This window comes from Dasypus novemcinctus, chromosome 21 (assembly GCF_030445035.2).
Source record: "Dasypus novemcinctus isolate mDasNov1 chromosome 21, mDasNov1.1.hap2, whole genome shotgun sequence".
Taxonomy (NCBI): domain Eukaryota; kingdom Metazoa; phylum Chordata; class Mammalia; order Cingulata; family Dasypodidae; genus Dasypus; species Dasypus novemcinctus.
Genome location: NC_080693.1, coordinates 40,583,592 through 40,608,988, shown reverse-complemented (window position 1 = coordinate 40,608,988; position 25,397 = coordinate 40,583,592). Strand labels below are relative to the sequence as shown.

General features: G+C 37.5%; 1 protein-coding gene across 1 annotated transcript in view; it reads left to right on the top strand.

Moving 5' to 3' along the window:
- Positions 1–19,292, top strand: part of CCT6B (chaperonin containing TCP1 subunit 6B) — a 32,466-nt gene extending 13,174 nt beyond the window's left edge. Inside the window, exons 6-14 of the mRNA XM_004449400.4 lie at positions 760–870; positions 1,394–1,553; positions 3,069–3,151; positions 3,434–3,530; positions 5,589–5,736; positions 14,949–15,082; positions 16,390–16,492; positions 18,505–18,577; positions 19,096–19,292. Of these exons, the coding sequence (XP_004449457.1) occupies positions 760–870; positions 1,394–1,553; positions 3,069–3,151; positions 3,434–3,530; positions 5,589–5,736; positions 14,949–15,082; positions 16,390–16,492; positions 18,505–18,577; positions 19,096–19,168 (982 nt within the window). The 3' untranslated portion in view covers positions 19,169–19,292. The remainder of the gene's footprint in view (positions 1–759; positions 871–1,393; positions 1,554–3,068; positions 3,152–3,433; positions 3,531–5,588; positions 5,737–14,948; positions 15,083–16,389; positions 16,493–18,504; positions 18,578–19,095) is intronic.
- Positions 19,293–25,397: the final 6,105 nt, after the last annotated feature.

Here is a 25,397-nt window from a genome sequence, read left to right as displayed (position 1 = left end):
ATTTATTTATTTATTTATCCCCCCCTCCCCACTACTTGCTTGCTGTCTGCTCTCTGTGTCCATTCGCTGTGCTTTCTTCGGTGTCCGCGTGTCTCCCTTTGTTGTGTCATCTTGCTGCACCAGCTCTCTGCGGGTGCGGATCATCAGCTCTCCACGGGCACTGGCCGTCAGCTCTCTGCGGGCGCGGACTAACTTGCCTTCACAAGGAGGCCCTGGGATGCAGACCTGGGCCCTCCCATATGGTAGATGGGAGCCCAATTGATTGAGCCACATCCGCTTCCCTAATCATGCTTTATATGCAACCTATTCTGTGCTTATCAGAAACTGTGGTAAATATTTTTTCATGTTATTACGTAGTTTTCAGGACCATTAAATAGCTGGGTCATTATTTCCTGAACATTACCCTATTGTTGGACATCCAAGTTAACAGTTTTTTACTGTACTCTATAGTTATTTTGAACAAATGTTCCTAAGAAACACATTGTATACCTCTCTTTCATTACTTGATCAGCTGTGGCATATGTTTGAGCCACATAGAGAATAATTCTGTGTTGATTTTTCATTGTGATATAATAGTCACACTATGTTAAAGTAGTTTCTCTTTCTTAATTTCACTAATCCTATATTTGATTTAAAGTTGGTGCAAAGAAACAATATGGGCTATGGCAGTTTTGTTACAACTTTAGGAGTATAATTCTAATTTTATACCTAACTTTAGAGTGTCTATTAAAAGTAAGAAACATTACATATTTTTAATAGATTGATCAGAGGATTAGTTTTGGATCATGGTGCCCGTCATCCAGATATGAAGAAGCGAGTAGAAGATGCATATATCCTTATTTGCAATGTATCACTAGAATATGAAAAAACGTAAGTATGTCAGTTTTTTTCTAACTTCTTGAAATAATTTTTTCTAAGTGTTTTTAAATCTCTTTCCCCACTCTTTTTTTTTTTTTTTTTAAAGATTTATGTTATTTATTTTATCCCCTATCCCCTGTTGTTTTGTACTTGCTGTCTGCTCATTGTATGCTCTCTGTGTTTGCTCTTGGTCTTTTAGGAGGCACTGGGAACCCAACCTAGGACCTCCCATGTGGGAGGGTGTCCAATTGCTTGAGCCACATATGCTCCCTGGTTGTTGTCTCTTGTTGTGTCTCCTTGTGTCATCTTGTTGGATCAGCTTGCTATGCTAGCCCATTGCATCAGCTTGCTGTCTTGCTCATCTTCTTTAGGAGGCATGGGGAACCGAACCTGGGGCTCCCATGTAGGAGGTGGGCGAGCAACTGCTTGAGCCACATCTGCTCCCTCTTTTCTCATTCGTAAATGTTTAGTATAGACTCTCCCTTTTCCTTTTCTTTCCCCCTGCCTTTACTAGCTTTTTTTATTAATCTTTTAGAGAGGTGAGCTCTGGTTTCTTTTATAAGACTGCAGAAGAGAAAGAAAAATTAGTAAAAGCTGAAAGGAAATTTATTGATGATAGAGTACAAAAAATAATAGACCTGAAAGACAAAGTCTGTGCTCATTCCAACAAAGGATTTATTGTAATTAATCAAAAGGTGAGAAAGAATGTTTAGATTTTAATTATTTTTGATTGTTCTTCATTGTTTCTCAAAGTAGGGTCTGCAGAACCCTGGGAGTCTAGTCAGTAAGACCCTTTCAGGGAGTACATGAGGTCAAAACTATTTTCATAATAATAATAATGCTTTTTTTTTCTTTGTATTGACATTTGCATTGATAATGAAAAAACAAAGGTGGGTAAAACTGCCGGCTCTTTAGTGCAAATCAAACAGTGGCACCAAACTCTACTTGGAGTCATTGCATTCTTTACTGCCATACTACCACATACTTGCAGTAAGGAAAAAAAAAAGCTGGTTTCATTTAAGAATATCTCAAAGCAGTAAAATTACTAATTTTATTAAATTCTGATCCTTAAATATGCATTCTTTTAATATTCTGTGTGATGAAATGTGAAGTATACAAAGCACTTCTGTATACCAAAATATGATGGTTGTCTTGAAGGAAAACTCTTGTGTAGTTGTTTGAGTTGTGAGCTAAACTGGCCACTTTTTCATGGAACACCATTTTTACTTAAAAGAATGACTGACAAAAACTGTCTTTATTTAGACTTGAGTATTTGATAGATGTTTTCTCAAAAAGGAATGAAGTGATCCTGTCACTTCAAGGAAATCAACTAACAGTATTTCTTGCCATTTAACCTTTTAAGTGAAAATTAGAATTTTGGAAAACTTGTATCTCTCACTGTGAACTTGACAGCTTTCCAATACATAAGATTTTTCTGATAACATCAAGTGTGATATTAACAAATGTGATTTTTAAAATATTGTTTAACCATGAAATGTGCCAATGTTTGGAAGCTCTGCCTAACTCAATGAACCAATATTTTCCAAATGACAATAAAAGTCATGGTTTTATGAAATCATTTCTGGATTAATAATCCACTCAACATGTAAGATAGACCAATAGATTTTACAAGAGTATAAAATGTTCATTACTATTGTTCCATATTCCAAATTGAAGCTACCCTTTAGAAACTATCACTTGCTGGGTTTTTGTATAGTGTCAAATAAAAATATCCAAATTTATCTAAAAAGCCTGTTAAAATACTTTTCTCTTTTCCAGTGCATATCCGTTTGAAGCCATATTTTCTTTGTATATCCCAACCAAAGCAAAATAATTGCAGCAAATTGAATACAGAAGCAGATATTAGAATTCAATTGTCTCCTATTAAGACAGACATTAGAGAGATTTGAAAAAGTGTAAAATAATACCACTACTTTCACTATTTTTTTTGAAATTATAGTAAATTTTTATTAAAATGTTCATGTTTTCTTGAAATGGGTTTGTTATTATTTTAAATGGATTAATAACTTCTTAAATTTCTCAGTTTTAAGTTATAATATGGTAAATATTGATAGTGATAGTTCATATAAACAAATGCTCTTTGTGGTTCTTAATAATTTTTAAGAGTGTAAAGCAGTGTTGAGACCAAAAGATTTTGAGAACTACTGGCCTAAAACTTGCTTCCTACTTTTATGTTAATTTGATTATAGGGAATTGATCCATTTTCCTTAGATGCTCTTGCAAAACATGGCATAGTTGCTCTTCGCAGAGCTAAAAGAAGAAATATGGAAAGGTAAGCTTATAGATAATTATGTGTCCTGAGTTTTTAACAGATTTATTTGAAATTACCCCATGTGATTCCTTTTAGTTTCATGTAAATCTTCTTGAGCAAAATAGTTAAATAATACAAAATAATTACAAAATAGTAATTTCAGTAAATAATTGAACTGTCAAAATGTCAAGGTTGTTAACATACCTCAGGACTGTTTTGACATACAAGGAAGATTTCATCTTCTTAAAACGGATTTTAGAAACATTATGACTATACTGTCTTCTGAGTTATGTGTAATTTCAGACTGTCTCTTGCTTGTGGTGGAATGGCTGTGAATTCTTTTGAAGATCTTGCTGCAGATTGCTTGGGACATGCTGGTCTTGTGTATGAGTATACATTAGTGAGTATTTCTGAGAGCAGTGATTATAAAGTAAATACTAACCTTTTTTTTAAATGGTTATTATTATTTTTTAATGATTTTTTTTGTCTTTATTTTTAAAATTTTTTTTTTTTTTTTTTTTTTTTATCACTAAACCTTTTAATTCAGGCTTGGCATTTTGAGTTCTAAATAACTCACAGGACAGACTTTGCAATTTATTTACCTAAATGTTTGTCAAGATTCAACTATAATTTAGCTACTTTTAACATTATCTTTAGTTGTGTTTGTGTTAAGAAAAATTCACATAAAAATTAGGTTCTATTACTAGGTTGCTGCAAACTAATTGTGGTTTTACATTGTTGAAATTTGCCATTTGGTATTGGCATACATTCATAAATCTGGTTATGTTATACATCATTTTAATGTGCATTTCTCGCTTTGTTTTACTTGCTGTTTATATTTATTTTTAGACTGTGGAAATGATGTTCGACAAAAAGCAAATTTGAGCGATTTTCTTATTTGAGTTAAGAATGGGTCGTAAAGCAGCAGCAGCAACTCTCAACATCAACAATGCATTTGGCCCAGAAACTGCTAACAGACATATATTGCAGTGATGGTTCAAGAAGTTTTGCAAAGGAGACGAGAGCCTTGAAGATGAGGAGCGTAGTGGCTGGCGATTGGAAGTTGACAACAGCCAGTTGAGAGCAATCATTGAGGCTGATCCTCCTAAACTACACAAGAAGTTGCTGAAGAACTCAACAGCAATCATTCTATAGTCATTCAGCATTTGAAGCAAATTGGAAAGGTGAAAAATTTTGATAAGTGGGTGCCTTTTGAACTGACCAAAATAAAAAAATTCATCATTTTGAGGTATTGTCTTCTCTTATTCTACTTGACAATAATGAACCATTTCTGGATTGGATTGTGATGTGTGATTTAAAGTGGATATTATACAACAAACGGTGATGACCGGCTCAGTGACTGGACTGAGAAGAAGCTCCAAAGCACTTCCCAAAGCCAAACTTGTACCAAAAAAAGGTCATGGTCACTGTTTAGTGGTCTAATCCACTACAGCTTTCTGAATCCTGACGAAACCATTGTAACTGAGAAGTGTGCTCAGCAAATCGATGAGATGCACCAAAAACTGCAATGCCTGCAGCCAGCATTGGTCAACAGAAAGTATCCAATCCTTCTCCACAACAGCGCCTGACTAGACATCACACAACCAACACTTCAAAAGTTGAATGAATTGAGCTATAAAGTTTTGCCTCGGGAAGTGGACTTGGCCCAGTGGATAGGGCCTCCGCCTACCACATGGGAGGTCTGTGGTTCAAACCCTGGGCCTTCTTGACCCATGTGGAGCTCGCCCACGTGCAGTGCTGATATGCACAAGGAGTGCCGTGCCACGCAGGGGTGTCCCCTGTGTAGGGGAGCCCCAGGCGCAAGGAGCACGCCCTGTAAGGAGAGCTGCCTATCGCGAAAGAAGTGTAACCTGCCCAAGAATGGTGCCGTATTCATGGAGAGCTGATATAGCAAGATGACACAACAAAAAGAAACACAGATTCCTGGTGCCGCTGATAAGGATAGAAGTGGTCACAGAAGAACATATAGCAATTGGACACAGAGAGCAGACAACTGGGGAGGCGGTGGGGAAGGGGAGAGAAATAAATAAAAAATCATAAATCTTTAAAAAAAAAGTTTTGCCTCATCCATCATATTCACCTGACCTCTCACCAAATGACTACCACTTGTTCAAGTATCTTGACAACTTTTTGCAGGGAAAATGTGTCCATAACCAGCAGGATGCAGAAAATGCTTTCCAAGAGTTCGTTGAATCCTGGAGCACAGATGTTTATGCTATAGGAATCAACAACAAATATATTTCTCATCAGCAAAAATGTGTTGATTGTAATGGTTCCTATTTTGACTAATACAGTGTGTTTGCGTCTAGTTATGATGATTTAAATTTCACGGTCTGAAACCACAATTCCTTTTGCACCAATCTAATATTGTAAACTTAGTCTTGATTTCATAGCTACATTAAATATTAAAGTTATGTCTTCTTATATTATCCTTTAGGGTGAAGAAAAGTTCACTTTTATTGAGGGTTGTGTTAACCCTCACTCTGTCACCTTGTTAATTAAAGGACCAAATAAGCATACACTCACACAAATCAAGGATGCCATAAGAGATGGGCTTCGTGCTGTTAAAAATGCGATTGAAGATGGTAAGCTCTTTTTTGTGATAGAGGTGAACCTTATCTATTTTCTAAGTAGTAATAGATCTATTACGGTAGATGTAAGATGTGATTATTACTAGTCTCTAATTTGACTTTGAATTTCTCGTTTGGATGGTAAGGTTTTTCTTTGGGAATATTCTTAATAGTATACTGTCAATTTAACTAACAGTTGTTTATGAAATGAAAAAGCAAATTCATACTTTAGTGTCACTTTTTATTTTTAGAAATTTGTTTTTTTTAAAACCTAAAATGAAGGTAAAAGCAGTTAAAACATCATATGGGAAGCAGACTTGGCCCAATGGATAGGGCATCCGCCTACCACATGGGAGGTCCGTAGTTCAAACCCCAGGCCTCCTTGACCCGTGTGGAAGTGGCCCGTGTGCAGTGCTGATGCGTGCAAGGAGTGCCATGCCACGCAAGGGTGTCCCCCATGTAGGGGACTCCCAGAAAGTACAGCCTGCCTAAGAATGGCACCGCACACACAGAGAGCTGACACAATATGACACACCAAAAAGAAACACAGATTCCCGGTGCCGCTGATAGGATAGAAGGAGTCACAGAAGAATACACAGTGAATGGACACAGAGAGCACGGCACTCCTTGTGCGCATCAGCACTGCGCATGGGCCAGCGCCACACGGGTCAAGGAGGCCCGGGGTTTGAACCGTGGACCTCCCATGTGGTAGACAGATGCCCTAACCACTGGGCCAAGTCCACTTCCCTCTATAGTTACTTTTGATGAAAGCTAGCAGCATTTTTTCAAGAGAATAAACATAATATTATGATCCAGTGCTAAACTCATTCAGTAGTTTTAGTTGCATTCTTGCAGATTGCATTGGATTGTCTACATAAACAATTATATTGTATACAATGTTGATTGAAGTGAAGAGAGTGGACATCTTTTCCTTGTTCCTGATCTCAGGGAAAAGCAGTCAGTCTTTCTTCATTGTGTATGGTCTTAGCTGTAGTGTTTGTTTTTTTTTTAAATTATTGTTTTTAATTAGAGAAGGAGGTTTACAGAAAATTCTGTAAAAAGTTACAATGTTCCCGTATACTCCCCTATTGTTGACACTTTGCATTAGTATGGTACCTTTGTTACAATTGTGAAAGAATATTAAAATAGTACTGTTAACTATAATCCCTAGTTTACATTAGGTGCATTTTTTCCTATAAACCGTTAACACCTTGTATTAGTGTCATACATTTGTTAAAATTCATGAAAGAACATTCTTACACTTGTACTATTAACCCAGTACATCATTCACAACAGGGTTCACTGTATTATACAGTCCCATGTTTTATCTTCTAACTTTCATTCTAGCAACATATATGACCCAAAACTTCCCCTTTCAACCATATTCACATTCTTATTTCAGCACTGTTAATTATACTCACAATAATGTCTTCCTACCACCATCCATTTCCAAACCTTTATAATCAACCTAGATAGAAATTCATATAAATTAAGCATCAGCACCCCATTCTGTACCCCAGTCTATCCCCTGGTAACCTATATTCTAGATTTTAACTCAAGAGTTTGCTTATTATCATTAGTTCCTATCAGTGAGATCATGTAGTATTTGTCTTTTTTTTTTTTTTTTTTGAGGTATCGGTGCTGGGGATTGAACCCAGAACCTCATATGTGGGAGGCCAGTGCTCAAACACTGAGTTCCCCTGACTTGTTTTTTTTCATTTGTTTGCTTTTTTGTTTTTTGTTTTTGATTTTAGGTAGCACTGGGAACTGAACCTGGGATCTCCCCTGTGGAAAGCAACTGCTTGAGCTACATCTGCTCCCTGGTATTTGCCTTTTTGTGCCTGGTTTATTTTACTTGGCATAATGTCCTCAAGGTCCATGTTGTCACATACATCAGGACTTCATTCCTTTTTACAACTGAATAATATTCCACATATGTATATATTTCATTTTGTTTATCCAGTCATTGGTTGATGGACACTTGGGGTTGCTTCCATCTTTTGGCAATTGAAAATAATGCTGATGAAAAATGGGTGCAAATATCTGTTTGAGTCTCTGCTTTAATTTCTTCTGGGTATATACTTCATGGTGGGATTGCCTGGTTATATGGTAATTCAATATTACCATGTGGATCCATTTTCAGTTAACTGTTGTATATAGTGTGAGATAGGGGTCCTCTTTCATTCCTTTGCGTATGGATATCCAGTTCTCCCAGCACCGTTTGTTGAAGAGACTGTTCTTTCCTTGTCAAAAATCAATTATCCATAGGTGTGAGAGTATTTCTGAATCTTAGTTCAGTTCCATTGGTCATTATATCTATTCTTTTGCCAGTACCATGCTTTTTTGACCATGTATCTTTGTAGTATGCTTTAAAGTCAAGAACTTTGAGTTCTAGCTTAGTTGTTCTTTTTTAAAGATGTTTTTGGCTATTCAAGGCCCCTTACTCTTCCAAAGATAAACTTTTTTAAAGGATCTTTCCTTCTCTCTCTCTCTCCCTCCCTCCCCCCCCCCTCCTTCCCTCCCTACCTTTCTCCTGCCCTCCTTGTCTGCTCTCTGTGTCCATTCACTGTCCATTCTTCTGTGTCTGCTTGTCTTCTCTTTAGGTGGCCTGAGGAACTGATCCTGGGACCTTCTGGAGTGGCAGAGAGGTACTCAATCTCTTGCACCACCTCAGCTCCCTGGTCTGCTGTGTCTCTTTTTGTTTCTCCTCTGTGTCTCTTTTTGTTGCATCATCTTGCTGCACCAGCTCTCTGCTCGGGCCAGCTTGCCACATGGGTCAATACTCCTGCATGGGCCAGCAGTCCTGAGCAGGCCAGCATTCCATTCGGCCCAGCTTGCTGCTCAGGCCAGCTTGCTACGTGGGCCAGCACTTTGCATGGGCCAGTTCTCCGCTTGGGCCAGTTCTCCTTCACCGGGAGGCCCCGGGAATCAAACCCTGGACCTTCCATATGGTAGACAGGAGCTCAGTCATTGGAACCACATCCACTTCACTCTTCCAAAGAAATTTGATAATTGGATTTTCCATTTCTGCAAAGTAGGCTGTTGGAATTTTGATTGGGATTACATTGACTCTGTAAATCATTTGGGGTAGAATTGACATTTTAATGATATTTAGTCTTCCAAACCAAGAATGTAGAATGTCCTTCCATTCATTTGTCTTCTTTAATTTATTTTATGAATGTTTTATAGTTTTCTGTGTATCCATGGTTAAATTTATTCCTAGATTTTTTTTTTTTTTGGCTATTATAAATTGAATTTTTTCTTCATTTCCTCCTCAGCTTGCTCATTATTAGTGTATAGAAGTGCTACTGATTTTTGCGTGTTGGTCTTTTATCTCACCCCTTTGCTGAATTCATTTATTAGCTCTAGAGCTTTTTTGGAGATTTTTTTGGGACTCTCTCTATATAGAATCATATTACCTGCAAATATTGAAAATTCTATTTCTTCTTTCCCAAATTGTATGCCTTTCATTTTTTTTCTTCCCTAATTGCTCTGGCGAGTACTTACAGTACAATGTTGAATAACAGTGGTGACAGTGGGTATCTTTTTCTTGCTCCAGATCTTAGAGGGAAAGCTTTCAGACTTTCAACATTGAGTATGATGTTTGCTGTTTTTTATGTATACCTTTTATCATGTGAGGAAGTTTCCTTCTATTCTTATTTTAGAAGTGTTTTTTTTTAATCTAGAAAGAATGCTAAATTTTGTCAAATGCCTTTTCTGTGTCAATTGATCATGTATTTTTTCCCCCTTTGTTTTGCTGATGTGAGTGATATATTACATTAAATGACTTTCTTACATTGAATCACCCTTGCATATCTGGGATGAAACGTACTTGACCATGGTGTGTAATTCTTTTTTTTGGTGTATAATTCTTTTGATGTGTGATTGAATTCGATTTGCAAGTATTTTGTTGAGATTTTTGTATCACTCTTAGAGATAGTGGTCCGTAATTTTCTCGTATCTTTATCTGGCTTTGGTATTAGGGTGATGTTGGCTTCATAGAATGAATTCCCTTCTCCTCAATTTTTTGGAAGAGTTTCAGCAGGATTGGCGTTAATTCTTCTTGCAGTGTTGTAGAATTCACCTGTGAAGCCATCTGGTCCTGCGCTTTTCTTTTTTGGGAGGTTTTTGATGACTAATTCAATATCTTTGCTTGTAATTGGTCTGTTGAGGTCTTCTATTTCTTGTAGAGTCAGTGTAGGTTGTTCATGTGTTTCTAGGAGTTTGTCCATTTCATCTAGATTGTCTGATTTGTTGGCATACAGTTGTTCATAGTATCCTCTTATGATCTTTTTTGTTTCTGTGGGGTCAGTGGTAATGTACCCCCTCTCATTTCTGATTTTATTTATTTTCATCTTCTCTCCCTTTTTCCTTGTCAGTCTTGCTAAGTGTTTGTCAATTTTATTAATCTTTTCAAAGAACTAACTTTTGGTTTTGTTAATTCTCTCTTTTTATTCTCAATTTCATTAATTTCTGCTCTAATCTATTATTTCTTTCCTTTTGCTTGCTTTAGGGTTAGCCTGCTGTTCTTTTTCTATTTCCTCCAGCTGTGCAGTTAGGTCTTTAATTTTAGCTCTTCTTTTTTAATGTAAGCATTTAGGGCTATAAATTTCCCTCCCTGTACTGCCCTCAGTGTATCCCTTAAGTTTTGTTATATCATATTCTCGTTTTCGTTCATCTCAAGATATTTACTGATTTCCCTTGCAGTTTCTTCTTTGTCTCACTGTTGAAGAGAGTGTTATTTATCTTCCGTATATTTGTGGATTTTTTCAGTTCCTTACCTGCTGTTGATTTCCAACTTCATTCTAGTATGGTCAGAGAATATGCTTTGTATGATTTTAATTTTTCTAAATTTATTGAGAATTGTTTTGTGACCAAACATGTGAGAATGACCCATGTGCACTTGAGGTGAATGCATATCCTGCTGTTTTGGGGTGCATTGTTCTGTATATGTGTGTTATATCTAGTTCATTTATCATATTATTCAAGTTCTTTGTTTCCTTATTGATCTTCTGACTAGATGCTCTAGTTATTGATGAGAGTGGCGCATTGAAGTCTCCAACAATTATTGTAAAAGTTTTGTCAGTGTTTGCCTCATGTATTTTGGTGCACCACAGTAAGGTGCATAAGTATTTATGATTGTTATTTCTCCTTGGTGGATTTCCCCTTTTATTAATATATAGTGTGCTTCTTTGTCTCTTATAACAGCTTTTGACTTAAAGTCTATGTTGTCCGATATTAGTATAGCTACCCCAGCTCTTTTTTAGTAACTGTTTACATGGAATATTTTTTCCATCCTTTAATTTTCAACCTATTGCGTCTTTGAGTCTAAGGTGGGTCTCTTGTAAACAACATATAGTTGGATCATATATATTTTTTAATCCATTCTGCCTTCCTGTGTCTTTTGATTGGGAAGTTTAATCCATTATTACTCAGTGTTATTACTGTGAAGGCAGTACTTACTTCAGCAATTTTGTCCTTTTGTTTTTGTATGTCATATCTTTTTTCGTCTCTCTTTTCCTTTATTGCAACCTCCTTTTCTGTATAGTTTATCTTTTTTGTTGTATCTGACTGATTCCTTTCTCATTTCTGTTTCTGTATATTTTGAAAATGCTTTCTTTGTGGTTACCCTGGGGTTTATATTACACAACCTACATCTGTAACCTATTAATTAGAAAAGATAAGAATTTAGCTTCAATAGCATACACATTCTTGCTCCCGTATCCCTCTGTTCTCCTCTCTGTGTTGTTTTTGTCCCACTTTATATTTTGCACATTGTTATCAGGAAATACCTTTTTCTTGTTCAATTATATTCTGATTTTTTTGTGAATTGAAGAATAGAGTTGTATATTGAAGATATAGTACTATTGGGTTTTGCATTTACCCAGTTGTCCATTTATCCATCTATCCATCCATTTATTTGTCTATCGTCCATTTATTTATCTATCTCTATCATCTATTTATTTATTTTCTTAGACGGTACCAGGGATTGAACCCAGGACCTCTTACATGGGAAGCAGGTGTTCAACCACTGAGCTAAACCCACTCCCTCAATTTATCCTTTTAGTTACCCTTACTGATGATCTTTATTTCTTTGCACTACTCCAAGCCACCTTCTCCAGTCTTTTCCTTTCAACTGCAGAGCTCCCTTTAGTAATTCTAAATTACGTGTTGAAGAACTCTCTCAGCTTCCTTTTATCTGTGAATATTTTAAACTCTTTGAAGGAAAGTTTTGCCAGATAAAGAACTTTTGGCTGACAGTTTTTCTCTTTCAGTACCTTAAATATATCATACCACTGCCTTCTTGCCACCATGGTTTCTGATGAGAAATCACCGCCTAGTCTTATTGAGGCTCTCCCTGTATATGATGAATTGCTTTTCTCTTGATCCTTTCAGAATTCTTTCTTTATTGTTGGCATTTGACATTCTGATTAGTATGTGTCTTAGAATAGGTTTGTTAGGATTTATTTTGTTTGGAGTACTTTGAGCTTCTCAGACATGTACATTTATGACTTTCATAAGAGTTGGGAAGTTTTCAGCCATTATTTCCTCAAATGTTCTGTCTGCCCCTTTTCCCTTCTCCTTCTGGGACACCCATGACACTTATCTTTGTGCACTTTCTGCTGTTACTCAAATCTCTGAGACTGCTGAATTTTTTCTGTTTTTTCCATCTGTACTCCCGACTGTATGATTTTTATTGTCCTGTCTCCTTTTTCACTGATTCATCTGTCTGTTCAAACCTGCTATTGAATGTCTTTAAAATTTTTTTAATGTGGTGAAATTATATTGATTTTTCAAATCCATGTTTGGGATAAACCTGATCTAGTAATGATGTGTTTTTCTTCTTAACATATTGTTGGACTTGATTGCTAAAATTCTGTTAAGAACTTTAACATTTTCTCCAAAGTAGATGCACTCCATTTTGGACATATTTGCTTATTTTGTGCTACAATGTCAGAATTGAGTAGTTGTAACAGCAATTGTATGGTCCACAGAGCCTAAAATATTACTGTATAGCTTTTTTTTTTTTTTTAAGATTTATTATTTATTTATTTATTTCTCTCCCCTTCCCCCCCACCCCACCCCGGTTGTCTGTTCTCTGTGTCTATTTGCTGCGTTCTTTGTCTGCTTCTGTTGTCAGCCGCATGGGAATCTGTGTTTCTTTTTGTTGCGTCATCTTGTTGTGTCAGCTCTCTGTGTGGGTGGCACCATACTTAGGCAGGTTGCACTTGCTTTCGCGCTGGGCAACTCTCCTTACGGGGTGCACTTCTTGCGTGTGGGGCTCCCCTGCATGGGCACTCCTTGTGCGCATCAGCACTGCACATGGGTCAGCTGCACACGGGTCAAGGAGGCCCGGGGTTTGAACCGCGGACCTCCCATGTGGTAGGCGGACGCCTCACCACTGGGCCAAGTCCGCCGCCTACTATATAGCTTTTTGTAGAAAGTTTGCTGACCCTGATTTAAGCTTTCAAATTTATTGGCATAAAGTTATTCATAACATTCCCGTGTTATCCTTTTAATATCTATAGCATCTGTAGTGATGTCACCTTTTTCCATTTCTGACATTGATCATTTGTGTCTTCCTTTTTCTCCTGAAGAATCTGGCTAGAGAATTATTGATTTTTATTGATCTTCTCAAAGAACAAGCTTATGTTTTCATTAATTTTTTTTCTATTGTTTTTCAGTTTTAAAAAATATTTCATTGATTTCTACTCTGATCTTTATTATTTCCTTCTTCTGCTTATATTAGATTTAATTTGCTCTTCCTTTTCTAGTCTTTAAAGATGGAAGCTGTCATTGATTTAAGACCTTTTTCTTTTCTAATTAGGCATTTAGTGATATAAACTTCCCTATTCAAGGTGCTTTAGTGGCATTCCACACATTTTGATAGGTTGTGTTTTCATAGGTGAATGGGATCAGGAAGGTTTTCAAGGGCACTAGTAGTGTTCTGTTAAGTTGGGTGGTGGGTATATGGGTGTTTGCTTTATTTATTTATATTTTTAAAAGATTTATTTTATTTATTTCTCTCCCCTTCCTCTCTCATTGTCTGCTCTGTGTCCATTTGCTGTGTGTTCTTCTGCGTCTGCTTGTATTATCAAGCGGCACTGGGAAACTGTGTCTCTTTTTTTGTTATGTCATCTTGCTGCATCAGCTGTCGGCATCTGTGGCACAATTCCTGGGGGCGCTGTGCTTTTTTCACACAAGGCAGCTCTCCTTGAAGGGCGCACTCCTTGCACATGGGGCTTCCCTACGCAGGGGCGCCCTTGCGTGGCATGGCACTCCTTGCACGCGGCAGTACTGTGCATGAGCCAACTCACCACACGGGTCAGGAGGCCCTGGGTTTGAGCCCTGGACCCTCCATGTGCTAGGCGGATGCTCTATCAGTTGAGCCACATCTGCTTCCCTGCTTTATTTTTATTCTTTACAGCTTATACATATATGTGTTGTTTTGTATTATGTATTCAATATTTAACAAGGAACTTCCTTATAAGTGTGAATGAGAGGGGAAGAAGTCATCACCTTATAGGGAAACAACTCTTTTGATTATTGTTAAGTGAAGTGGAGAAATGGGGGTAGTAAACAGAAAAAGCTTTTAGATAAAAGGAGAAATTCTTATTCCATTGTTTTGTTTTTAAAATGGGGGAATCCAAAGCATGTTTGCTGATCCAAAGAAGAGTCATACCTTATAAAACCACATGAGAAGGTGCAAAAGAACACCCTGACGTGACTGGGATGAGTTTATTCTTAAAATTATAACACCTAAAAGTATCTCCAGGTATCAATTTGGGTTCTGCTCCAGTACAGAGAAACAAATACTTCATTGAGTCCCAAGAATTCCATACCAAACTGTGGCTAAATTACCTTGGCCTAAAATTCTTTTTCAATCAAATACTATAATCAGCCTCCTGCCACATTGTAAATAATTACCTTTTAAACATATTCTTAGAGGACTAAGGTAAAGGTAAGAGAAATGGGTTAAGAGCTGTTTATAGCCAGTTGTCTATACCTACTATCTTTAATTATCTAATGGCATATAACTTCAGGATGTTTCACAAGGTAGCGGAGCAATCACTGAGCTGTGCAACTTAATTTGATTTCAGTATATGTTTACATACATTTTTGAAGTAAGCAAGATGATAGAATACACTTGCATAGCTTATTGCTTGTTTCCTCTGTTTTTTTCTATATGGCATGTCTTGCCAATCTCCCCCCCCCGCCTCCAATAGGTTGTGTGGTTCCAGGGGCTGGTGCAGTGGAAGTGGCAATGGCTGAAGCTCTTGTTACATACATGCACAGTATAAAAGGAAGAGCTCGTCTTGGTGTCCAAGGTTTTGCTGATGCCTTACTTATTATTCCTAAGGTACAAGTATCTTAATGGCCAGAGAACAACTGGTTAGACAGTAAAGGTATTTAATTACAAATTGCAAATATAATTTAACATTAGAGTAGAAATAAAGGTATTTATTTGCATTTCTGTACAAAGTGTGTCCTCGATATTTTACAGCTGAAACATAGACTTTGGTGATAACTGCTCAGAGTTCTTGTAAAAGCTTCATGAAACAACCATATTACCCCTTTTTGTTTTTTAAAGCATGCCTCTTTGAAAGTAGGTCCAAAAATTTCCTTTAGAAATGATCCATGGTTAACTAATCATAATGGAAACATTTAGAACTTAAAATTTAATTAGATTTTTGGGGAGGCCTTTATTCTGTTAGTGGTATCCAGTGCTGCCACTTTAAATTGTGAAAGGTGAGAACTTCAGGGTTTAGCACTTTCAAATACTAACTTGCATTTGTCATTGTCATTTTGTTCCTCTAGAAAGGAAACAAACCAGATTTTTCCATTTGGCAACAGAATTACAGAGAAATTCCATTCCTTTTTCTTTGCCCTGATGTGGTTGTGAACTGTTTAGAAAAACACACACACAAAAACTACTTCAAATATGCCAGTCCTGTGAATTAAAACATTTCTAACAATGCCAGCAGAATCTCCTCAATAATTGCTACTAAAATTATCCAAAATTTGTAGAATCTTTGTGAATTGGGTATTTTTTTCTTTCCCCAAAGCAGCAAAGTAGGTAAGTAATGATCCTATAGTTGACACGTTGGTAAACACTATATACATTGATGGTACCTTTTTCCTCATCAGCTGGTGGTTTAGAAGATGAACCTGATTCCGAGTGCAGATATTTCCATCCCTGTTGCCACAGGTCATGTTTCTCCTCATGGAGATGAGTGGCACACAGAGATACAGCAAATATGCAGGTTTCCTTTCACAAGTTCCTAGGAAAAACTGGGGGATGTGTGACTAGAGGGACTAGAAGAAGCAAGAATGCCATTCTACTTCCTTCCTTCCTGTTTTTAAAAGTCTTTTGCGTAGAGGAAAATTAAGGTAGTGGGGAGGGAGTGGAGGAGCTCTAATGTCCTCAAAATTTAGTGTGATGTGCATAGAGGAAATGTAAATATTATAGTAAATATAAAACTACTAGATAGATAAAATAATTTAATTTAGATTAAGAATAGAATTCTTTAAGAACACTATGATTAGTATATTATGGATGTATTTTCACAAAACTAGAGAGTAGTGCCTTATTTTTTATATGTGATAATCAAATATATAGGTGTAGGGATTCTATACATATATTAATTATTCTTTTTATATCTAAAGGTTCTTGCTCAGAATTCTGGTTATGATCTGCAGGAAACACTAGTAAAAGTTCAGGCTGAGCATTCAGAATCAAAACAACTTGTTGGCATAGATTTGAATACAGGTAAAAAAGGTGAAGAAAAATTAGCTGCTTAATAAAGAAAAAGAGCTAGATCTTATAATAAGGGAGTGGGAGTTTGGATGACTTTAATATTTAAAGGTTGGGTGCTTTTAGTTTACTTTTAAACTTCTTAAAATGAAACTTTCATTAATTTAAGAAATAGTTATTGGTGCTTATTAAATGAAGCTTGGGATTCATCACACAACAAAACAGGCAAAAATCCTTGCCCTTATGAGTTTGTTTTAGCTGGGGAAAACAGACAGACCCTAAACAATTAACCTGAGCATTTTAGAAATGCTGTGAAATAAAAGAGTAGAATAAAGATGATCATAAATGCTAGCACAGGAGAGTGGGGAGGTGGTTGCAGTTTTTGTTTTTTTTAAAGATTTATTTTATCCCCTTCCTCATTGTTTGCACTAGCTGTATGCTCTCTGTGTGTGTCTGTTTGTTGTGTACTCATCTTCTTTTTCGGAGGCACTGGGAACTGAACCCGGGACTTCCCACATGCGAGGGAGGTGTCCAATTGTCTGAGCCACCTCTGCTCCCTGCTTGTTGTGTCTCTTATGTGTTTCCTCATTGCGTCTCTTTGTTGCATCATTTCATTGTGTCATCTTGTTGTGTCAATTCACTCTCTTGCTCAATCTTCTTTTGTAGGCCCTGGGAACTGAACCTAGGACCTCTTATATGGTTGGATGGTGCCCAACTACTTGAGCCACATCTGCTTCCTGGGTTTCAGTTTTAAAGGTGTGGGGGGGTACAGGTTAGGCCTCATTGAGAAGATATCTAGGGAAAAAAGTCATAGGCACTGAGGGAGTAGCCATGTGGTTATCTGGGGAAAGAGTGTTATAAGGAAAGGGAATAGCTAGTGGAAAAGTGAATGTTAGTTATTTTTGAGGAGGTGAGAGAGATAATAAAAGGTCCGATCATCTAAGGATATGTGGCTTTTACTCTATTGGAATAGGGAGCAACTTTGAGCAGAGGTGTAACTTGGTCTAATTATGTTTAAAAGGATCATTCTAGCTAGGAGCAGGTTGGAATTACTTTTACTTGAATTAGAAAAGACTCTTGGGGGAAGCGGATTTGGCCCAACAGATAGGACATCCACCTACCACATGGGAAGTCCAAGGTTCAAACCCAGGGCCTCCTGACCTGTGTGATGAGCTGGCCCATGCACAGTGCTGATGCACTCAAGGAGTGCCCTGCCATGCAGGGGTCCCCACACACAAGGAGTGTGCGCCGTAAGGAGAGCTGCCCAGAGCGAAAAAAGTGCAGCCTGCCCAGGAATGGAACCTCACTCATGGAGAGCTGACGTTGCAAGATGACACAATAAAATGAGACATAGATTCCAGATGCCTCTGACAAGAATACAAGCAGACACAGAAGAACACACAGTGAATGGACACAGAGAGCAGACAACTGGGGTTAGGGGGGTGGGGAAGGGGAGAGAAAAAAAAAAGACTCTTGGGTAGAACAGTTCAGTTGAGAAGATATCAGCATTCAGATTGTAAAGTTAAGTTTGAAATATCTGCAGTCTTCCAAGTAAACAGCAGTGGGATATGTAAGACTGAAATAGGTGTGAGCTAGAGAGGAATCTTAGAGTCATCAGAGTGTTGATGGTTTAAATCCATGAGATCACCTAGGGAGTGATTGTAGATGGATAAGAGAATAGCCCAGGACTGAGCCTTTGGGAACATCAACATTAAGAGCTCGGTGGAAAGAAGGGGGAACAAGCAGAGTCGACAAAGAATAGTCACTAGTGCAAATGAAAGTAAGCCAGGGAATGTGTAGTATCCTGGAAGACAAGGGAAGAAAAAGTAGTCAGGAGGAGGTGATCAACTATGTCAGGTGCTGCTGATAGATGTGGCTTGAGAATTAACCATTGTATTTAACAGCATAGAGGTCATTGGTGACTTTGACAATAGTAATTTTGGTGGTTTAGTAACTATTCTAAGAATATACCAACCAATATTAGAATATATTAAGATCACAATGTTAAAATTATTTTTACTTTGCAGGTGAACCAATGGTAGCAGCAGATGCAGGAGTCTGGGATAATTACTGTGTGAAAAAACAACTTCTTCACTCTTGGTAAGTCTGTTTTAACGTGAAGAGAAAAAAGTTTAAGTACGTAATTGATAACATTAAAATGTGTTACTTTTACCACCTAACAGTGGGAAAAGTTGTAAAGTGTACAAAAAGATCTCCAGTTATTAAGCCTAGCGTCTGTCATTCGATATAGTACCTTTTATAGTTAGTTCTAGCAGTATAAGTTATAGGAAAGGATAATCGTATTGTTTATTGGGAGAGGGGGAGGGGAAGGAAGAAACTTTACTGAATTAATACTACATGCGTAATGGGAAAAATCAAATGATGTGCTGAAAATAAGCTCAGCTTCGCTGGAATGTAAAATCAAGCTTCTGCCTTATCAGCAAAGGAGTTGAAATTATAATACAGGGGACGATGTTGGTATTCAAAATAGCTTTGTCTCATAAAATCTCACAGTAGCATCATTGAAGAACAAAATATCCTTCATAGCTGAAGATTGCTAGGGGAAAAGATAAGGGTGGATTGGTAGGCATTACTCAAGCTGTCATCTTTTTCCTCAGCACAGTGATTGCCACCAACATTCTCCTGGTTGATGAAATTATGCGAGCTGGGATGTCTTCTCTTAAAGGGTGAATGAGTTCAAAATCAACTCTTCTGGAAGCTAAAGTTTAGTACATCTTGCATCCAGCTACCATTATATAACCCAAGCCATTCTTAATTTTTACACAATAAATGCAGTTTGTATTTGTTGGTCTTATCAGTCTCAAAAATGTTTCATTAACATGTAAGGAACACAAGAAATATTTTCACAGTAAGGGAATAATGATGGAAATTATTGTCCCCTCAGAATCATAACTCTTCACCCTTTATTATATGCTATTATGGTTTTCGTAAGGTAGAATCTATTATAATTCTTAGACCATTTGGACAACTTTTTGTTAAAATAAGGAGCACGTGTTTTCTTGCTTTCTTTTTTCTTCCTCTCCCTTTCCTCCCCTCCCCTCCCCTGCTCCACTGTTTTTTTGCTGTCTGTATCCATTCACTGTGTTATCTTCTGTATCTATTTCTCTTTTTGTCTTGTCTTCTCATCTTTCTCTTCTAGGATTCACAGGGATTTGATCCTGGGGAACCCTGATGTGGAGAGAGTTTCCCTGTCAATTGTGCCACCTCAGTTCCTAGTCTCTGCTGAGCTTCACCTTGACTCCCCTTCTTCTCTCTTTTGTTGCATCATAGTCTTGCTGCGTGACTCATGGGCACTGGCTCACTGCACAGGCACTCAGGTTGCTGTGTGGGCACTCGGCTCGCCATGCAGACACTGGCTTGCCATGTGGGCACTGGCTTACTATGTGGGCACTCACCAAGCAGGCACTTAGCTTGCCACGAGGGCACTCATACAGGCACTTGGCTCATTGTGTGGACACTGGCTTACTGCACAGGCACCGACTCATGATGCAGACACTCACATGGACACTCGGCTTGCCACGCAGGCACTCTCATTGGCATTTGGCTCACCACATGGGCTTCAAAATGTGCATAAATGGGATGCTGATGTGGCCCAAGTCATAAGGCCTCCGCCTACCATAGGGGAGGATCCGGGTTCGGTCCCTAGGGCCTCCTGTTGAAAAAGAAGAAGAGAAAGCATGCCTGTGCTAGCGAGCCAGTGCCTGTGTGGCAAGCCGAGTGCCCATGTGGTGAGCCAAATGCCCAAGCAGTGAGCCAAGTGCCTGCATGCATGGCGAGCTGAGTGCCCATGTGAGTGCTCGCATGCATGGCGAGCTGAGTGCCCATGCGAGTGCCCGCATGGTGAGCCAGTTCCCATGTGGCGAGCCAGTGCCCGTGTGGTGAGCCAATCCCATGCAACAAGCCAAGTGCCTGTGCGGTGAACCAGTGCCTGCGTGAGTCATGCAGCAACAAAAGAGAGACAAAGGGAAGAGTCAAGGTGAAGCACAGCAGAGACCAGAAACTGAGGTGGCATAATTGACAGGGAGCCTCTCTCCACATCAGAGGTCCCAGGATCGAATCCTGGTGAATCCTAAAGGAGAAAAACAAAAAGAGAAGACAAAAAGAGAAATAAATACAGAAGATCACACAGTGAATGGACACAGGCAGCAAAAACAGCAGGGTGGGGGAGAGGGAGTGGGGAGAAAGTGAAAACTGTCAGATCTAGAATGAGAAATAATCACACAATTATATATATATATAAATATATATCAATAATATAATTATATACATGTACTTTTCCTTTTTGCTTACACTATCATTTAACTTTTTAAAAAATTGTGGCAGCATATGTAACATAAAATTTGCCATTTTAACTATTTTTTAACTATATAATTCATTGGCAGTAATTACTTTACAATATTGTGCCACCATCACCACCTTCTATTACTAAAGCTTTTCATCTGTCAAAGTAGAAACTCTTCACCCATTAAGTAATAACTGCCTGTGGATAAATTTTGCTGCTTTTTTCTCCCACTTAACATTCTGATTTCCATATTTATCCATTCATCCATTTTGGTTGTATTTATTAGCAGTGTATTTCTGTACTATAATGTAAATTTGTCCATGGATGCAACTTTACATTATTTCTGATTTTACATTGTTTTAAAGACCACAGCATTGAATTACATGTCTTTTTGGGCACATGTGAGAGTTTTTCTAGGAATTATACTTAGAAGTGGAATTTCTGGGATTTAGAACTCCTCATCTTTATATTTACTTAGTAATTTTGCCAGTGTACATAGTTCCCATTTCACTACAGTCTTGGTATTATTACTCTTTTAATTTTTGCTAATCTGAAGGATAATAAAATTATATCTCATCTTAATAGCAATTACCTTGATTATTAGTAAAATTGAGCATATTTTCATGTCCCTTGGCCATTTCCAAGTCTATAAAATTGCCTGTTCGTATTGTTGCCCATTTGTTTCTATTGGATTTTTTATGTTTCTGATTGGTATGATATATATATATATATATATATATCACAATATTTTCTCCCAGATTGAGGCTTCTTTTTCACTTTTGGAAAGTGTGCAGAAGAATTTGATGCACATGTTTTTATGTCCTGAAATATGTTGTTTTCCTTTCTAGTTTGTACTTTTTGTGTTTCTACAAGAAATTCTTCCCCACTTAAGTTATAAAGATATTTTCCTATATTTGATGAGTTTAATATTTTTTGTTATCATATTTAGCCCTTTAATTCATCTGGAATTTATTTTTGTGTATGGTATGTAGTAGAGAGCTAATTTTTTCCCATGAAGCTAGCCCATTGTTCTTACATCACAACCTCTTTCATATATCAAGGTCTATTGCATTCCATTGTATTGATAACATTTTCTTTATTCCATTGATTTGATATTTTCTTCATTTGAGTTTGTTTCTGGTTTTAGTAATTTGCTCCTCTTGTCTCATAGATTGTCACTGTCAATACCACATTGTTTTACTTGTTAAAACATTAGAAAAAGTCTTGATACCTAGTAGAGTAAGTCCTTCAACTTTACTCCTTTATTTTCTTCAAAACTGCCTTGGCTGTTCTTGGACTTTTTTCACCCTTCCTTATGAATTTTAGGATCAGTTTGTCATTACATGTTTTGATTGGATTTGCAATGATTTTATAGGTTATTTCAGGAAGAACTGGCATCTTAATATATTGAATCCTTCTGCTTATAAATATTTTATATCATTTCATTTATATCTTTCAAAGTGCTTCAGTAACTTTTTTATTAACGTTTTGTTTTCAGTATAGTTTTAAGTGTTTCCTATAAAATATATCATTGGTTAGATCTATTCTAGGTATTTTGGCTTAGAATCTATTATGAATAGGATCTTGTATAAAAATTATATTTTCTTTTTTTTTTCTTTTACTGTACTATAGGCATCCTATGGAATTTTGGCTTTTGTATTCCACAACTTCACTGAACTCTTATTAGTGCAATAGTTTGTAGATTAATCTGGAATCTCGGTTGATAATCAAGTTATCTAAGAATAACACTTTAGTTCTTTTTTTCTTTTCCAATTCTTATACTATCTCTACTATTTTTCTCCTCTGTTGACCTGGCTAAGACCTTTAAAGATGTACAATATTGAATAGAAGTTCCGTTATCCTATTCCTGCCTTTAAAGGGGATGTTTTAGTTTTTTACCTTTTTTTTCTTCCTTCTTCTTTTTCCTGTGAAATGTTGGCAGATAGCTACATAAAATTAAGTCTGGTTTTGCTAAGATGCTTTAAAAATAATTATTATTGTTGATTTTTTTCATTTTTCTGCATACATTGAGATTTTTTCTTTAATTTGTTAATGTAGTGACCTGCTTTAATAGATTTTCTAAAGTTAACTATTCTTGTATTTCTAGAATGAACTCTTATTTGATGGTGATATACCATATTTCATTGATTCTGAGAGGCATATTTTTCACATTTTAACATTTCTGTAAATTAAAATATGTTCTACCGTCAACAGCATTTTCTGTTTGCTGTGGCTGAAATATGGTCACTAATTCCTCAGTATTTTAGCCAACACCATTTAAGGTCCCCTCTGAGGAAGGAATGTGAGTCTTGATTATTGTCTGAAACCATTATATTGTCGTCTTTAATAAGTTAAAAAAAATTTCAGCATCACAACTTCCAGAATGTGTCAGTGGTTTATAAGAAAATACCAGAGACAATAGTGGAGACTCTTAAGAAATGTATTACCACCTCTTTTTTTTTTTTAAAGATTTTATTTATTTGTTTGCTTGTTTATTTATTTATTTATTTTTGTTTCTCTCACCTTTCACCCCCCCACCCCCCCTGCCCCAGTTGTCTGTTCTTTGTGTCAGCAGCAGTGGGAATCTGTGTTTCTTTTCGTTGTGTCAGCTTTCCGTGTGTGCAGCGCCATTCTTGGGCAGGCATTCTTGGGCACTTTCTTTCGCACTGGGCAGCTCTCCTTATGGGGCGCACTCCTTGCATGTGGGGCTCCCCTACGCAGGGGCACCCCTGCGTGCCATGGCACTCCTTGTGTGCATCAGCACTGCGCGTGGGCCAGCTCCACATGGACCAAGTAGGCCCCGGGGTTTGAACTGCGGATCTCCCATGTAGTAGATGGACGCCCTATCCACTGGGCCAAGTCCGCTTCCCACTACCACCTCTTGATGGCTAAAATGAACACCAAATTTACTAAATTGGAAAATGATTTAGAAGAATTGGAATCTATGAAGTTGTAAGGACTTATTTATTTTGCTTGTATTTTCCTTGTTATGAATGCACAAGAATGATATTTGATAAAAGTCTGAAAATAAGTCTAAAAACTTACTCAGTTAAGTATGAAATAATGTGATAAGAATGCAGGTTGTGGTTGAAGTGCTAGCATTTTTTCTTTCTTAGTATATAAAGTAATGATTTATTTTAAAATAAGTGACATTTTAGATTTGATGAAATATGGCATTAACTTTTTCTACATTGCTGGACTTAATACTAATATTTATTTAGATTTCTGTGTGTGTTCATAAATGGGCATGGCCTGTAATTTTACTTGTTTTACTATCCTTTCTCTGAATCTGGTATCAGTGACTTGGCTTCATAAAATGAATTGGGGGAATTATTCCTCTTTTTTTTGTTGTGACAATTTGAGCCAGTAAGTTGATGTTTTATCTGTTTCTTGACAGCTTGATCTGGGCCTAGTACTTTTTTAAATGGGAGGGATAGATTTTTGAGTACTGATTCAAGTTTCTTCATGGTTTTAGTTCTCTGGTTTTCAATTTCTTTTTAAGTCAATTTTGGTAAATAATTTTATAGAAACCATTTATAAAACAATGCTTTTTCCTTTAAAGTCTTTTGGTTTTTATTACTCGTCTTTGGTGTGGGCATGGGAGGGATAATATTTTTCTGGCTTGCAGTTTCCCAGAGAGGTGGTGGAGGTTCCCCCAGCTTCCTTCCTGCTGGAGGTGGAGCTGGGGTTTAGGCTAGACCTGCAATCTGATCTGGTGAAAAGAAGCCGGTCCCTACCAGCACTGTGATTTTCAGTGCTCCCTGCTTCCCCTCATGCTTGGGAAGGAGCATGCTTGGGAAGGAAATAGCAGTTACCAGATTCCCTCTGACGTGGACAGGCTCAAAGTTTAGCTGTTCTTGGGATTATACTTTAGCCCACTGAACTTTCTAATCAGTAGCTGAAGTCGGTGCCACACTGTGTCTTCCTACCCCATTTTTTGGGAAATGGAGTTTCCAAGCCCAGCCACAGAGTAGCTCCTGAGGTGGCTTGTGCTGCCAGTGGAGGATGGCACTGACCTCCAGGGCGTGAAGGGCTCTACTCACAAATCCTCTCTGTAGATGGGCAGTCTCCTCCTTCCATACTTTCCAGGATGTTGCACGATGCACTTCTGGGCTGGGGCCCCCAAACAGGTGTTTTAGCTAGCTCTGGGTGATTACTAACTACCCTGTAACATGAGCTGACACCAGGAACTCCTTACTCTGTTGCCAGCTTGGCTTCCCCCTCCCTATTTTTATTACCGTAGGGTAAATCTTAAAATTTTCACTTGTGTAATTTAGCATAGTCAGTCAATTCTTTGTTCTCCCTAACAATACAAGATCCTCAGAACATTTTAAATACAGTGATCCACCTTGTTTTACGTGTCTTCTTATTCAATATTTCAGTCTCATCTTATTTTTTTTAAAGAGTTATTTTATTTATCTCTCCCTTTTCTTGTTGCTTGAACTTGCTGTGTCTGTTTGTCTTTTTTGCTTCTTTAGGAGGCACTGGAACCGAACCTGGGACCTCCATTGTGGGAGGGAACAGCCTAATCGCTTAAGCCACCTCTGTTCCATCCTTCGTTGTGTCTCTCATTATGTTTTTCCTCTTGTGTCTCTTGTTGCATCATCTTGTCGCAAC